The 17266-nt window shown below is 38.8% G+C and overlaps 1 protein-coding gene across 2 annotated transcripts in view; it reads left to right on the plus strand.

Annotated features, from left to right (window-relative positions):
- The first annotated feature begins 2754 nt into the window (after positions 1-2754).
- The window catches only part of MAF (MAF bZIP transcription factor), a 62064-nt gene continuing 47552 nt past the window's right edge, over positions 2755-17266 (plus strand). Inside the window, exons 1-2 of one of the 2 annotated variants that reach the window (XM_077288363.1) lie at positions 2756-4213; positions 6413-8184. In XM_077288363.1, the coding sequence (XP_077144478.1) occupies positions 3126-4213; positions 6413-6419 (1095 nt within the window). In that variant the 5' untranslated portion in view covers positions 2756-3125 and the 3' untranslated portion in view covers positions 6420-8184. Of the gene's footprint in view, positions 4214-6412; positions 8185-17266 lie in introns of those variants that run through there. The other variant, XM_077288362.1, reaches the window with a different exon arrangement.

Consider the following 17266-nt stretch of genomic DNA (forward strand, 5'->3'; position numbering starts at 1 on the left):
GAGCCGGCCGTGTGATGCAGCAGAGCCGGCCGTGTGATGTAGCAGAGCCGGCCGTGTGATGTAGCAGAGCCGGCCGTGTGATGTAGCAATGCTGGCCGTGTGATGTATGGCCGTGTGATGCAGCAGCGCCGGCCGTGTGATGTAGCAGAGCCGGCCATGTGCTGTAGCAGTGGTGGCCGTGTGATGTAGCAGTGGCGTCCGTGTGATGTAGCAGAGCCGGCCGTGTGATGTAGCAGTGGCGGCCATGTGATGTAGCAGTGGCGGCCGTGTGATGTAGCAGAGCTGGCCGTGTGATGTAGCAGAGCCGGCCGTGTGATGTAGCAGTGGAGGCTGTGTGATGTAGCAGAGCTGGCCGTGAGATGTAGCAGAGCCGGCCGTGTGATGTAGCAGTGGCGGCTGTGTGATGTAGCAGAGCTGGCCGTGTGATGTAGCAGAGCCGGCCGTGTGATGCAGCAGAGCCGGCCGTGTGATGCAGCAGAGCCAACCGTGTGATGCAGCAGAGCCGGCCGTGTGATGTAGCAGAGCCGGCCGTGTGATGTAGCAGAGCCGGCCGTGTGATGTAGCAATGCTGGCCGTGTGATGTATGGCCGTGTGATGTAGCAGAGCTGGCCGTGTGATGTATGGCCGTGTGATGCAGCAGCGCCGGCCGTGTGATGTAGCAGAGCTGGCTGTGTGATGTAGCAGAGCCGGCCGTGTGCTGTAGCAGTGGTGGCCGTATGATGTAGCAGTGGCGGCTGTGTGATGTAGCAGAGCTGGCCGTGTGATGTAGCAGAGCCGGCCGTGTGATGTAGCAGTGGCGGCCGTGTGATGTAGCAGTGGCGGCCGTGTGATGTAGCAGTGGCGGCTGTGTGATGTAGCAGAGCTGGCCGTGTGATGTAGCAGGGCCGGCCGTGTGATGTAGCAGAGCTGGCCGTGTGATGTAGCAGAGCTGGCCGTGTGATGTAGCAGAGCTGGCCGTGTGATGTATGGCCGTGTGATGTAGCAGAGCTGGCCGTGTGATGTATGGCCGGGTGATGTAGCAGAGCCGGCCGTGTGATGTAGCAGAGCCGGCCGTGTGATGTATGGCCGTGTGATGTAGCAGAGCCGGCCGTGTGATGTAGCAGAGCCGGCCGTGTGATGTATGGCCGTGTGATGTAGCAGAGCCGGCCATGTGATGTATGGCCGTGTGATGTAGCAGAGCTGGCCGTGTGATGTAGCAGAGCTGGCCGTGTGATGTAGCAGGGCTGGCCGTGTGATGTATGGCCGTGTGATGTAGCAGAGCCGGTCGTATGATGTAGCAGAGCCTGCCGTGTGATGTAGCAGAGCCAGCCGTGTGATGTAGCAGAGCCGGCCGTGTGATGTATGGCCGTGTGATGTAGCAGAGCTGGCCGTGTGATGTAGCAGAGCCGGCCGTGTGATGTAGCAGAGCTGGCCGTGTGATGTATGGCCGTGTGATGTAGCAGAGCCGGCCGTGTGATGTAGCAGAGCCGGCCGTGTGATGTATGGCCGTGTGATGTAGCAGAGCCGGCCGTGTGATGTAGCAGAGATGGCCGTGTGATGTAGCAGAGCCGGCCGTGTGATGTAGCAGAGCCGGCCGTGTGATGTAGCAGAGCTGTGTGATGTAGCAGAGCCGGCCGTGTGATGTAGCAGAGCTGTGTGATGTAGCAGAGCCGTGTGATGTAGCAGAGCCGGCCGTGTGATGTAGCAGAGCTGTGTGATGTAGCAGAGCTGTGTGATGTAGCAGCGCCAGCCGTGTGATGTAGCAGAGCTGGCTGTGTGATGTAGCAGAGCTGTGTGATGTAGCAGCGCCAGCCGTGTGATGTAGCAGAGCTGGCCGTGTGATGTAGCAGAGCTGTGTGATGTAGCAGCGCCAGCCGTGTGATGTAGCAGAGCCGGCCGTGTGATGTAGCAGAGCTGTGTGATGTAGCAGAGCTGTGTGATGTAGCAGCGCCAGCCGTGTGATGTAGCAGAGCTGGCTGTGTGATGTAGCAGAGCTGTGTGATGTAGCAGCGCCAGCCGTGTGATGTAGCAGAGCTGGCCGTGTGATGTAGCAGAGCTGTGTGATGTAGCAGCGCCAGCCGTGTGATGTAGCAGAGCTGGCCGTGTGATGTAGCAGAGCTGTGTGATGTAGCAGCGCCAGCCGTGTGATGTAGCAGAGCTGGCCGTGTGATGTAGCAGAGCTGTGTGATGTAGCAGCGCCAGCCGTGTGATGTAGCAGCTCTGGCTGTGTGATGTAGCAGAGCTGGCTGTGTCCTGGGCCGCACTCTCCTCCCGCCATGTTCCCAGCGACAGCTCGGGATGACAGCAGTGTGATCCTCAGCAGGCACTTTCCTCCCGGCCTCGGATGATGGGAGTGCTGCTCCGCCTCCTCTCGCAGCGCTGGCTCCCTCCTCTACATCCATCCTCGCAGTCTTCCCTTCGCCGCAGCCGGGAGCGGAAGAGTTAAACCCCCCCGTCTGCTCCCGCCGGTAACCCTTTCGCTGCTGCGGCTCTTTCTCCCGCCCGTATCACATTATCCAGAACCGAAGCCTTGTTTACACGAGGAGCAGAAGAAAAAAAAGAAAAGCTCCCCGCTCCGCAAAGAGTTAACCGCGGCCGCCCCAGCTGACAGTCAGCTGATCGCCGGTGATTGACAGCTCCCCCCCTCCTTCTCCTGCTTGTAAAGTTTATATACTATTATGCTAATGAGGCCCGGGGATCCGCGCTCCCATTGGCCCGCCGTCCCCCGACCATTCGCCATTGGGCCGGTGACGTCAGAGCAGCTATAAAACGCAGCATTGCTTTTAAAGTGAATGATCCTTGAAAATCCCCGGTCTTCCTGACAGCGGTGCTCCCCTCTCCGGCTCCGGCTCCGCACTTTCTTCTATTTCTGGGACTTCTTTTTCCAAAAACAAAAAAACTTTTCAAGATGATTTGTTAAAGAGATCCCCTTTAAGAAAAAAAAAAAAAAAACAAACTTGTGGCCTGGCCGGGGGATGTGCACCGGGATTAGCGCTGGGGTGCACTAGTGATCTTCTTCCAAGCGACATTTTGGGGGCAAAGCTACCAAGCTGGCTCACCCAGTGGTGCCAGTCCCCAGCAGCCAGCCGAGCAGCCTGGTGTCCCCTCTGCAGCCCTTGTGGAGGACTGTGCCCAGCAGCAGGAGGATGGCATCAGAGCTGGCAATGAGCTCGTCCGACCTGCCCACCAGTCCCCTGGCCATGGAATATGTTAATGACTTCGATCTGATGAAGTTTGAAGTGAAAAAGGAACCGGTGGAGACCGATCGCATCATCAGCCAGTGCGGACGCCTGATCGCCGGGGGATCGCTGTCTTCCACCCCGATGAGCACGCCCTGCAGCTCGGTGCCCCCTTCCCCCAGTTTCTCAGCCCCCAGCCCCAGCTCCGGGAGTGATCAGAAGAGCCACCTGGAAGACTATTACTGGATGACCGGCTATCCCCAGCAGATCAACCCGGAGGCTTTGGGGTTCAGCCCTGAGGACGCTGTAGAAGCGCTGATCAGCAGCAGCGGTACTACACAGCACCAGCAGCAGCACCAGCAGCAGCACCCGCAGCACCAACAACAGCTCCAGGGCTACGATGGCTTTGCGAGGGGGCAGCAGTATGCATCCTCTGCTGGGATGCCCGGGGAAGACATGGGCTCTGCCGCTGCGGTGGTTTCTGCAGTCATAGCAGCTGCAGCAGCAGGGGGTGGCCACCACCACCATCACCACCACCACCATCCTGGAGGAGCACCCGGGGTGCAGCCTGCAGGAGGAGGAGGTGGTGGAGGAGGTGGCGGTGGAGGAAGCAGCAGCTCCCCAGCATCTTCTTCATCATCAGTGGTCGGGGGTCTGCACCAACAACCCCACCACCACCATCATCACCACCACCACCTGCACTTTGACGATCGCTTCTCGGATGAGCAGCTGGTCACCATGTCGGTGAGGGAGCTGAACCGACAGCTGAGGGGGGTGAGCAAGGAGGAGGTGATCCGGCTGAAGCAGAAGAGGAGGACCCTGAAGAACAGGGGGTATGCACAGTCCTGCAGGTTCAAGAGGGTGCAGCAGAGGCACGTCCTGGAGTCCGAGAAGAACCAGCTGCTGCAGCAGGTGGAGCACCTCAAGCAGGAGATCTCCAGGCTTCTCCGGGAGAGGGACGCCTACAAGGAGAAGTATGAGAAGCTTCTGGGAAGTGGCTTCAGAGAAAACGGATCCACCAACAGTGACAACCCTTCCTCTCCGGAGTATTTCATGTAAGTGTCAGCTCCTGACATTCACTTTTTCTTTCCTGCTCCAAACTTGTACCACCCAACTACTCTAGTTTAGGAGAAATGCTCTCCCACCTTCACAGAAAATGCTACCCAACTAAATGTAGACTTTGTTAAGGGGCATGCCACTTAACCCATGTTATTCCAGGGGAATTTTAAAAATAGACATACTTCCAGACATACCTGAGCTTGGAGTTCCCCAGTAGCCTTTGACCTAGAATATAGAAGTAGCTGTCATCTATCTCAAACCTTGCATTGGTGTCTTGATGGCCACTCCACTTGAGCCTGTTAGGACTTACCTAAGGATTTACTAGTTAGGACATGCCACCCTTTTCAAACTAGACTTTTGGTCTTGGTAGAGAACATGCCACCCAACTGACTTGTGGACCTAAGATTAATATGTCACTCAGTTATAGACATTCCAGCAAACCCATTGAGTATGGGAAGTTTTTAGTAGGACAGTTCACCTTATTTGAGAAGGGGACTTACCTGACGCTTTACTAGTTAGATCAAGATCATGCCAATCTTCTCACACTATCATTTGGTCTTGGTAGAGAAACATGCCACCCAATTATAGACATTCCAGCAAACCCATTGAGTGTGGGAAGTTTTTAGTAGGACAGATCACCTTATTTGAGGAGAAGGAGACTTACCTAAGGCTTTACTAGTTGGATCATGCCAACCTTCTCACACTATCATTTTGGTCTTGGTAGAGAAACATACCACCCAATTATAGACATTCCAGCAAATCCATTAACCATGGAAAGGCAGGTCGTCTTCTTTGGAGAGAAGGGATTTTACCTGAGGCATTACTAGTTAGGATATGCGACCCTTCTCACACTAGACTTTGGGTCTTGGAAGAGAACATGCCACCCAACTGACTGTGGACCTAGAAGAAACATGCCACTTAGTTATAGACATTCCAGCAAACCCATTAAGCTTGGGACTTTTTAGGATGACAGGTCACGTTCTTCGGGGACAATGGTCTTTATATGACATAGGGACCAAGGCAGAAGTAACACAACCATCTTCCGGTAGGCATGTTTTTTTCATGAAGGATCATTTGCCACCTCATTCACCCCAGATCAGTATTCTTGATAGGACATGCCACACCAATCACATCACTAGCGTGTTTCAAGTTTCCACATTACCACTTTTTTCTCTACTTTTTGCAACTTTCTATGCCCTCATCCTTGCCATGCGAGTAGGCTGAGGGCCCTTTGATAAGTCTTACCAACTTTTGACTTTATTTTTATGCCATATGGTAGCCTATACATGTGTGTGATAAAATACATCCGTTCTGTCCTCCTGTGTTTGGTGGACTGGTTGAGGGCACTTACGTATAAGCTTGGCCATACATTGGGCTTTCTAAAAAAAAATGGATATTCTTACCATTCATGTATCTAAATAATAGGTTCTGTCCACAATTTACCAATAGACCCATACATTTATTAGGATTTGTCTCAAATGATGAGATTGAACGTGATGTTGCGAAGACATCTCCAATGAAGTCCAAAACTTCAGATGGTCCTTCAAAGCATTTGTACTTGACCACTATGACCCTTTCATCCCATGTATGGCCAACTTTACTGGTTAGATCATCCTTTCCTCAAACAACCCCTTCCTTTTGTAGGAAAGTTAGAGAATCCTTTCACCCATGGTCTTCATTTTCCATCCCCCATGCTCTTGGGTTGACATTGTGTATGTGATGCATTTTATGCCATTAAGCATGTAGAAAAGTTTTCCCATGCATTTGTATTATGCACCCTATGCTATTACATTTTATATTACTTTGCTCCTTGGTGCACAAAGTGATATGGAGAAGTTATATTCCATCACTCCCATGCAAAAAATGGTCTACACCTTGAAGGAACCTTGGAAGAACTTGACTTTAATCTAAAACACATTTATTTATAGCACTACAGTCTTTTCTACTAGTAGTGGCCAATATTATATTGCTACTTTATTATTATATGGTTTGTGTAGGTGTTATAGAAGATTGTGGGGGGTCGTCTAGAGGAATTTTGACATAATATGGGAGATATGGACCTTGCATGAACTTCTCCGATCACTTTGTTCGCCCCATGCTTGCCTTGCACCCATAAAAAAAAAATGCACTCATATGAAGACTGCACTTTGAAATTTATCATCCACTTTACGCTTCCTATTTGTTTTGTTTTTAAGGTCATGAGTTTATGAGCTTGCTGTGTCAAAGCCAGAGCGAAAAACAGAGAATTGTTGCCATCCCGAGTTCTTCATATGAGCTTGCAATAAAAAAATACAAAAAAAAACACAAAAAAGTGAATTTTTAGAACTATCTCGCTGAATTCATCCATTTTTTTGAGAGTTGCTGAACTAAAACAAACAAAAAATATATAAGAGGAGATGGTGATGATGATGATGATGATATAAAGCAACCTGCCAAAATGAAGCCTGCATCAAACTTCATATGACTTTATGGCCCAAAATGAATGAGACTGGTCCGCCATTAAAAAATCCCATACTCATCTCATGCATTACGCTTGCTGTTGTGTCTTGGCAACAAAGAACTGTAATTGTTATAAGACTTTATGGAAAAGAGACATTATATTAATAAGAAGGCCTTGCATGCTGGACATGTACGGTATAATTATTATTTTTTGGTTATTTTTTGTTTTTTTTAATTTTTGCTTGGAAAAAAAACGGACTTCTGGAAAATATGGCATGACATTCATCTTTTTTTTTTTTTTTAATGTTTCGTCATCACTTTTTTGAGCTGCCAACAAAAAAGTGTGACCTCGTACCCCCTTTTAATAAAGTTTGCATCTGCTATAAGAAAAAAAAAATGAAACAAAAACTGCTTTTCGAAAATATGCAAAAGACGTCAATTTTTATTATTTTATTATTATTATTAATATTATTATTATTTCCACTGCACTGATTGCTTTTCCTTTCCAAGGTTGACAGAATGGAATTTCATTATGTAAATGTGTAAAAAAAAAAAAAAAAAAAATGGTAAAACATGAGAAATGTCTCCGTAACTAGTTTTGGGACTAAATGCTGTGAGCTAATAATTCAATTTTATTTTTTAAGTGGGGGGGGGGGGGATATGCACCCCTTTTTTTTTGCATTTGGTTTCTATCAGATGTGGAATTCTATGGGTTTTGTAGTAAATATTGTCTATTGCCCAGTTACAATGTATCCAACACTTTCTGCAATATCCTAGATTTATTGGAACGAGTTAGATCTCTTCTAGGTATGGAACATTTTGGGGGATGATTGATGCACTAAGTTGTCTGTTCTTGTGATTTTTTATTTTTTTTTAACTTATGTGCTTGCAACTTTAAACCCATGCTTTACCACCGACTGTATTAGAAAACCAAAGGCATTGAAAGGGTTAAGCATCCTTTAAAAAGTCAAATTTTTTCATTATTATTTTTTTTTATTTTCTCAGAATTGAAGTATTTGGGACTGAATTGCACTAAAGATATAACCTGCAAGCATATAATACAAATGCAAAAAAAAAAAACGCTAATACATAATGTATGCAGTTATAAACGAGAAGAAAAAAAAACGGCATTACTGCACAGTTAACAATGCAGTTTTTTTTTTTTTTTAATTTACAGTATAATATTGTGGTGCAGAACTGGATTTTCTGTAGTTTGACAAAATTCCACAAGTCTTAAGAGGCAATAACCAGGAAATTTAAAAAAATATATTATTATTATCAGGGACGGATACCATGTCTTTTACATATAGTTACCATAATAGATTTTTAAATACGTGTCAGCTATTATGTTATTTTTTTTTTTTCCTATCTATATTTTGCTGTGCAAAATTTGTTTTATACTTTGAGTTACTAACGACATGTGTTTGTATTTTGTGCTCTTGTCATTTCACTTCTATGGTCATATCAAAAGACAAAAAAAAATACAAAAAATAATCTACAATAATAAACTGCAGTTTTTGATTCTGTACTTGGCTTGGATGTATGTTTTCTGCAGGAGGTGAAGAAAAAATATATCAAGTGTCCTAGGTAGGATGCAATATATTATGGTTTGGAAGTTACATTTTATTTGTTTATTTTTTATTTATTTTTTATGTTGATTTTGGAAGTTACATTTTATTTCTTCATTTTTATTCATTTTTTTATATGTTGATTTTGGAAGTTACATTTTATTTGCTTATTTTTTATTTAGTTTTTTAATGTTGATTTGGAAGTTACATTTTGTTTCTTTATTTTTTATTTAGTTTTTTAATGTTGATTTGGAAGTTACATTTTATTTCTTAATTTTTCTTTTTTTTATATAAGTTGATTTGGAAATTTCCATTTTATTTCTTTATTTTTCTTTATTTTTTTTCATATATTTATTTGCAATTTTCCATTTTATTTGTTTATTTTTCATACTCTGATTTGGAAGTTACATTTTATTTGTCTTTATTTTTATGCTGCTACATTTTATTTGTTTAATTTTTCATTATTCCATATCCTTTTTATCTTGGTCTCATTTGCTCCTTGCTGTCTTGCTAACACTTTGCACCAGTCTTGTCATTTTCTACCTGCTCTCCTGACTTTACCTTGGTGCTCGACGTACGATACATATTTTTTAAAATATTTTTTTCATTAAATGTATTTAATTTTTTAATAAAAAAAATAAAAATAAAATCCGCTAATCGGCCAAGCGTATGCATCTGTAGGGTAGGTGACGATTTTTTTTTCTTTGCCAGTAGATAGAATATTTAGTGACAGCCTCTTAATTGCAATAGTAATTAGTGTCATGATCACCTATCAATCTCCTGACGTCGCAGAGCTTCCTGAAGAATTATTTGGCCTCCATACTTGCTGTGTGTAGATATTAGGTCCATTGCATTAGATCAGTTTAGGTCATCCTTGTGGATTTGTAAACCACAGTAGTAGCCATTGGTCCAGGGATTTGACCCGGAGCCGATGCCCTTTGACTCTTGACCCTTTGTATGGGTACGAAATATGTTTGGATATTGATTACTAATCCATATAACTAGTAAATTTGGGCTCATATCAAAGTAAATCTTTAATCGAAGCATCTATAGACATAGGCCTAAGCATTGGATAGGATGTATAAAATTATATATATATATATATATATATATATATATATGTCAGCAAGGGTTAAATAACGTAGTGTGGCTTCATCTGCTCCCGGGCCATAAAAAATTCTGATAATCCACATTTTTTGGAGCACATAGAAAGGGGGTAATGCGTCTTAGTGCGTGCAATGAAACAATGGCGGCGTTAACCCCTAACGTGCCCCAGAATAGAGTCCCAATATTAGGTAGTACATTCTCCCCCTTCCCCCATCATCTCTCTGGCTGGGATGGATTTGCAATCTCCTATCTTAAAAGTCCTTAGAATTGTAAAAAAAAAAATACCCTGTTCTTGTATTTAACCCTTTAAAACGCACATATGGGTAATTCTAGGGCCGCGATTGATTTTTGGGGAGAGTGGGTTTGCAGTCAAATCTTCTTTTATTATGACGAAGCAGCTTTGGGGAATCCAAGTATGTATTGTGCTAAAAAAAAAAAATGACTCGGTTATACGTAGATGTAGCAGAGCCGAGGATGCGGAATCTGTAGCGAGCATTCACTGCCCCCCAACTCGTATCTGCTATATCAGCGTAGATGAATGAATTCTGTACAGTCGTCCCGGCAGAGGACACTGCGTCTTCAATGACAAAACGGGAGACGATCGGTGTCCTGCGTTATACGTAACGACCCGCCCGACTTAATTCAAGTGTCGGGATTATCATCTAAAAAAATGGGATCAATGTGATAATATCAGAACTTATTTAGCGGTTTCTGAATTGTCACTTTGTCCTAAGGTTTATAGAATAACATAGGGAAAGGGATCGAATCAATTAACTGTTTCCTGTGCGCCGCTGTCTCCATAGGGGCCCTGGTCTTCATATATATTACTAGGCAGCAGAAAATCATTTTTGCATAGGACTGCATGCACAGGGATTTTATTTTTTGTAAACCTCCCCATACAGATGAATGGAGCTGTTGTAGAAGTTTCAGCACCGGATCTGCCTCTTGTGACTTTATGCCTCTTGTGACTACCCTTACGATTTCAGCTCCGAAGTGCTTTTTTTTCTCTTTTCTAGTTACCCTTACGATTTCAGCTCCGAATTGCTTTTTTTTCTCTTTCCTAGTTACCCTTACGATTTCAGCTCCGAAGTGCTTTTTTTTCTCTTTCCTAGTTACCCTTCCGATTTCAGCTCCGAAGTGCTTTTTTTTCTCTTTCCTAGTTACCCTTACGATTTCAGCTCCGAAGTGCTTTTCTTTCTCTTTCCTAGTTACTCTTACGATTTCAGCTCCGAAGTGCTTTTTTTTTCTCTTTCCTAGTTACCCTTAGGATTTCAGCTCCGAGGTGCTTTTTTTTTCTCTTTCCTAGTTACCCTTACGATTTCAGCTCCAAAGTGCTCTTTTTTTCTTTCCTAGTTACCCTTACAATTTCAACTCCGAAGTGCTTTTTTTTCTCTTTCCTAGTTACCCTTACGATTTCAGTTCCGAAGTGCTTTTCTTTCTCTTTCCTAGTTACCCTTACGATTTCAGCTCCAAAGTGCTTTTTTTCTCTTTCCTAGTTACCCTTACGATTTCAGCTCCGAAGTGCTTTTTTTTTTTCTCTTTCCTAGTTACCCTTAGGATTTCAGCTACGAATTGCTTTTCTTTCTCTTTCCTAGATACCCTTACGATTTCAGCTCCGAAGTGCTTTTCTTTCTCTTTCCTAGTTACCCTTACGATTTCAGCTCCGAAGTGCTTTTTTTTTCTCTTTCCTAGTTACCCTTAGGATTTCAGCTCCGAAGTGCTTTTTTTTTCTCTTTCCTAGTTACCCTTACGATTTCAGCTCCGAAGTGCTCTTTTTTTCTTTCCTAGTTACCCTTACAATTTCAACTCCGAAGTGCTTTTTTTTTCCTCTTTACTAGTTACCCTTACGATTTCAGCTCCGAATTGCTTTTTTTTTCTCTTTCCTAGTTACCGTTACGATTTTAGCTCCGAAGTGCATTTTTTTTCTCTTTCCTAGACAGGAGATATCAAGCAGGTGTAACAACAAGGTTTAATATTCACATACGTTTTCGACACATATAGGTTTAACATCAACACGAGAACGCCTTTCGAAAATATCCCGCAAGACATCTGTTACTTACCACAATATTTCATCTGTAGCCTTTTAATCCTTTGATGTCAAATCATTCATAATATTCGAGCAATGATATCCTTGAACGCAAATGCAGTATCAGATAATTCCCCCCCTGTTTCCTGTACTGGGTTAGTAAATTATGTATAGGGTACATTAGAATTATCTTTGTAAATGCCACAGATTGATATCCTCTAAGTCAAGCGTAATTAGAAAGGAAATCCTTTTAGTTATTTTTTTATATATATATATATATTTTTTTTTGCAGAAAATACCGTAACTTTAAAGTTGTTAATTTTAACTCCTATGAAGCAAACACCTGCAGAGAAAAAGCCTGGAGAGCGTCCAAGTTTATGCCACAGAAATAACATTTCTTATTTATTTTGTGCAAATAGACATATTTCTGTGCAGCTGCCGGGCAACTTCTTAAGAAATTGAAGTGAGAAAAAATACACTTTTTTTAAAAATATTTTACTATTTTATATTCTTTTATATATATATATATATATATATATATATATATATATATATATATATATATATATATATATATATATATATATATATATATATTTCAGTGTAAAAAAAAAAATCTAATGTGCATATATATTGTTTTTAATTATATACTGTATATAATTAAAATATACAGTATATACACATAGGATATATATTTATATATTTTTTTAGACTTTTTTAAACTTTTGTGTTAAAAAAAGTAATACAAAATGAAAAAAATATATATTTTTTATTAGATTTTTTCCTTTTTGTGTTAAAAAGTCTGCAAAAAAATTCAAGGTATAATTTTAATTTTTTTTAATTATTTTTTTTACGTTGAAGAAATTAATACAAAATACCATATTATATATATATATATATATATATATATATATATATATACAGTATATATATAGTATTACCTTTTTGACACAAAAAAATAAGCCAATAAATAAAATACACCATACCATAAGGAAATGAAATCATTTATTATTTTATTTATTATTTTACATAGGCTTTTATTGATGGTGTGACTTACAGTAGCTATAAATGAATCCAATATTTATTTTATACAGGGAAGCGTCTCGTCGACCCAGAGATAAATATTAATCAGATGACATGCAATGTGCAAAGAAATATGTAGCTGCCTAATCAGACAGTCAGTTTGTTTAATGCTTCATTCAATGCTCACTCTCAATCTGATATATATATATATATATTTTTATTATTTATTTATTTTTTCAATTCATTTAGTTGTTTTTTATTTATTTATTTTGCTATTTTTTTTCCTTTTTGTGTATAATTACTCTTATTAATCCATTAGAAAAATTGATAAGCAAATATATACAGCGACCTACCCCCGTCTCTGATAAGGAGCTCTCATTTATATAACTAACGTTGTATGGTCGGCCTAGAGAAGCGTGATTTACAACAAGTGCTCCTCTTATCGCATGGAAATAATAGCTGGCGGTAGATCATAGCGGAGGATAATCGGAATACCTGCACTCAGGTGAATTATCCACTACATCATAAAAAAAATTAATAAAAAAAATAAATATATATATATATAATTACTATTATTTGTAATATTATTATTCAGATTCTTTTTATGTTATATTTATTTTTATTGCTACAATATAAAAAAAAAGTTGTAATAAATATAAAGAAAGACTGTCCAGTCAGTATAGAGTGTTTTCTCGAAAACCATGGCTAAGTCATGACTTTTAAGCAAGCCAATGGGTAGATTTTCTTTTTTCTTGTATTATTATTATTTTTTATACATTTTTGTTCTTTTTCAATATATCTTACCCTAGAAATCCAACGGTAGGAACCAGAAGATTGGGGTCATGTCATCTTCTTGGCCTACTACACGCATAAACGTCCCACAGCCAAAGTCCAAAAATTTCCATAAAAAGTTAAAAAAAATGCTCCCCTCCGCTTTCTCTGATGTTTCTCCAATGTGTGTATCAAGTGTCCATAGCACATGGTTTATTTAAATTAAACATTGATTTATTTAGAGGAGAGAGGAACGACGTCTGCCATGTTTGATCTGGATTGTGATATGGGATTGTACAGTGGATGGGGGGGATGCATCCTAAAGTGTGATGATGCTGTGACCTTCTTCATGGTTTCCATTGGTGAAAACAGGTGTGATCTATTATTTATTATTATAGCGCCATTTATTCCATGGAGGGGTATACATAATAAAGACAAGTGCAAAAATCTTGAACAATGTAAGTCACAACTGGTACAGGAGGAGAGAGGACCCTGCCCGCGAGGCATCACAGTCTGCAATATATATGTCACAGTACCCTATACAATATACTAGCACTGTATTTTGCATGGAGGCCTCACTGTTAATCCAAAGTTCTAGAGTTAATATATATATATATATATATATATATATATATATATATATATATATACGGTATATGTATATATATATATATATATATATATATATATATATGTTTTTATCTCATCTTCTCATCTTATATGTGTGTGTATGTATATATATATATATATATATATATATATACATATATATATATATATAATGAAATAAAAAATCTAAAAAATAATTATATGTATAAATATATACACACATATATATTTATGTATGTAAAATAATGTTCATATATACCGTAATTTATTTTATTTTTTTAATTGTAATTTAATATAAAAGTATATATATATATATATATATATATATATATATATATACATATTTATATATGCATATATTTGTTTGTTTTACTACATATAAAAATGTTTTTATATATTTTTCTCCATGTATTATTTATTATAAAAATTAAAAAAAATTATAAATATATATATATATATATAATTTTTTTTATTTGTTATATATATTTAATTATCAATGTGATTAAACAGTTCTGTATGTTCATTACCTTTTTTTTTTATTTACATACTAGGCGTTCTCTTCAAGCTATCTCAAGTATTTATTCATACCATTAGCGTGATTTTAATCTAAAAAGGAAATGGGGGTTGACACTACACCCTGGCATTGGGCCTAGGGACCACATAGCTGTAGCTTAATCAGTAAATCACATTTCCTTTTAGTCTAGGGTTGTTGACTATGTAGAGATGTGTGTGTGTGAGTGTGTATGTATATATATATATATATATATGTATACACACACACATATATATATATATATATATATATATATATGTACATATACTGTATATATACATACCCAAGTATATACGTATATATATATATATATATATATACCGCCCTTTCTTTTGATTGCGTCCTCACCGTCAGACCGGCAGGGCACACGTTGGCGAGGTCGCGCTGTCAAACACTAAAGAGCACATATGTCTCTTGATAATTATTAATCTGCAGACAACTTTCTCTTATCATTTCAGATGGAAATGTGGCGTCTTTAACGCTGATCCCTTCTTCAGAAATTTTTTTATTCTCAACCATTTACAATATCACTTTTACTTTTTGCGCTATATACATCCTTGTAAAATGTAATTGTGCCATGTTTTATGTACGGGGGTGGCTAGTTGGAGAACATAATTTCTTTTAACAGGAAATTTACTTTTATTGGCATGTGACAATAAAACGGAGAAGGTTACCGCGAATATTTTAATGAAATTATTTTATTATTTCGCATTTTATCACTTACCACTTATACTGAAAAATAAAAGTCCAGACACGGTGAAATGGGTGTTTTTTTTCTTCCTACAAATCCAGTTTCAGAGTTGCAATAAGCAGAGTTAGTGACCCTATTCAACAATGGAGGAGAAATGTGAAAATATTGATTTATTATTTTTTATTTATTTAATTATTTAATATTTATTGTTTAATTTTCTCGTAATGAATAATAACATGAAAATAGTTATTTCTTTTTTATATATATAATTATTTAATATTTATTATTTTATTTTCATTTATTTATTAACAGCCTAAAATATATATAAAAAAATTATATATATATATATATATATATATATATATATATATATATATATATATATATATATTTTTTTTTTTTATTTAATGGTTTAATATTTATTATTTAATTTTTTAGTAATTTTTAACAACGGGGAAATATATATATATATATATATATATATTTATTTAATGATTTAATATTGTTGAATTTCCTCGTAATTATTAACAACTTGAAAATATTTATTTTTACATTTATTTAATGATTTAATATTTAATTTTACATCAACATTAACTAGAAAAAATTCTGGCGAGCTTAAAAATATCTTCACTTGAGTTAGAAATATAGATTTATACATATAATATAAAGCCTTTAATAAAATCATAAAACAGGGATATTTTTATTTTTTGGCCCGCCGATGAGGTGGTATATAATCAGTATGGTGGTGATATAAAATTTTTAATATTATTTTTTGCAAGCCTATACCCCTTTAACCCCTTCACTCCAGTTCAATTTTCCATTTTTCGCTTTCGTTTTTTCCTCCCCATAAATCATCCATAAACTGCAGGGAAACATGCGGGCTCAGCATGTGAGCTCGCGTCAAAGGCAGGGACACGGTCGTGAAGGAGTTAATGACACTAGATAAGGGGGCAGATTCTCAATAATCAGCATAGACTCCTATTAGTCTTAATGGGAATATAGAATATAAAAACGTAAGAGTAAGAAAATTTAGGATGAATTCACACTTGGCGGATTTGTTACAGAAACTTCTACAACAGGAAATCTGTTTCCGTTCCTCTGAAGGGGGCAAGTGCATACATTTCTGAACCCCCCCCCAAAAAAAAAAAAAAAAAAATCTGCAATAAATCACTGCAAACCCATTTAATAAAAAAATGCAAAAAAATAATTAAAATATAGTATAATTATAATTAATAACATAATAAAAATATCCGTAATATTTTTCTTTTTTGCTTTTTTTTTATAGCATTGTCCCTACTTTATTTTCTTTCTATTTTTTTTTCATTATTAAAAGTAATTTTTTTCTACATTGCAAATTTGCCGACCACTTTGATCCTTCTGATTGGTGCATCATGTTGGGCAGTTGTCGATATTTACTAATATTTTATTTCTTAATGTTTTTTTGATTGCTATCATTGTCCGGTTTAGCACTGACAAAAAAAAATAATAATTACAATGTTAAATATTTGCGAAATGGTAAAATTGTTTTTTTTTTAGTTTACCACCCAATCATGTCTTCAGAACTTTTTTGAAGGGGTTGGAATTCCGAAACAATACGGAAATATTGCATGCCAGATTATTGGAATTTGTCTTTAAGTTTCTTTGAATCTCATGTTGACCGCATGTGTCCCAAAGTCGTCAGGCATTTCAACAAATTTAATTCTAGGAGGCTCTACAACCTGTTTTTAAGGACAGGGGTGGAATTCAATTACCGTAACCCTGACCCCTATTAGTATAAGCTCTTAAAGTCTTTCAAAAACCTTTTTTGATTTTTTTTTTCTACAAGATGCAAATTGTATCTACCGTCTCTCTTATTATGTTCCCTTTGAACGATTTCCAAATCTATCACTTATTAGGAGAAGCGTGGCCTCCCAAGAAATGTAACGTATAGCCTAATTCTAGCACCTAGTCTACGTCATCCAGTTGAGACGTAGACCCGAATGTTCCCTCTTTTAACCATTCGGTTCTTGATGCCTCGCAGGCAGTAAAAGCGCACCATGAAATGAGGAGAGAGGTATATGATGACTTGTTAATTAAATGCCTGATGCTGACTAGCTTCAGTTGGGGAATAGCGAATCTCAGGAGGAACATTTCAAGGAAATAACATCTTCCAGAGAGTGGAAGAGTGTTTGGATAGGATGGGAAGGTAATCGTCTCTATTCAGTCTTTCACGCCACCTATTTGCTTTTCTCACCCTCCAAAGGCCTGTAATCTGATCTTCAC

This window comes from Ranitomeya variabilis, chromosome 2 (assembly GCF_051348905.1).
Source record: "Ranitomeya variabilis isolate aRanVar5 chromosome 2, aRanVar5.hap1, whole genome shotgun sequence".
In the NCBI taxonomy this organism is placed as follows: domain Eukaryota; kingdom Metazoa; phylum Chordata; class Amphibia; order Anura; family Dendrobatidae; genus Ranitomeya; species Ranitomeya variabilis.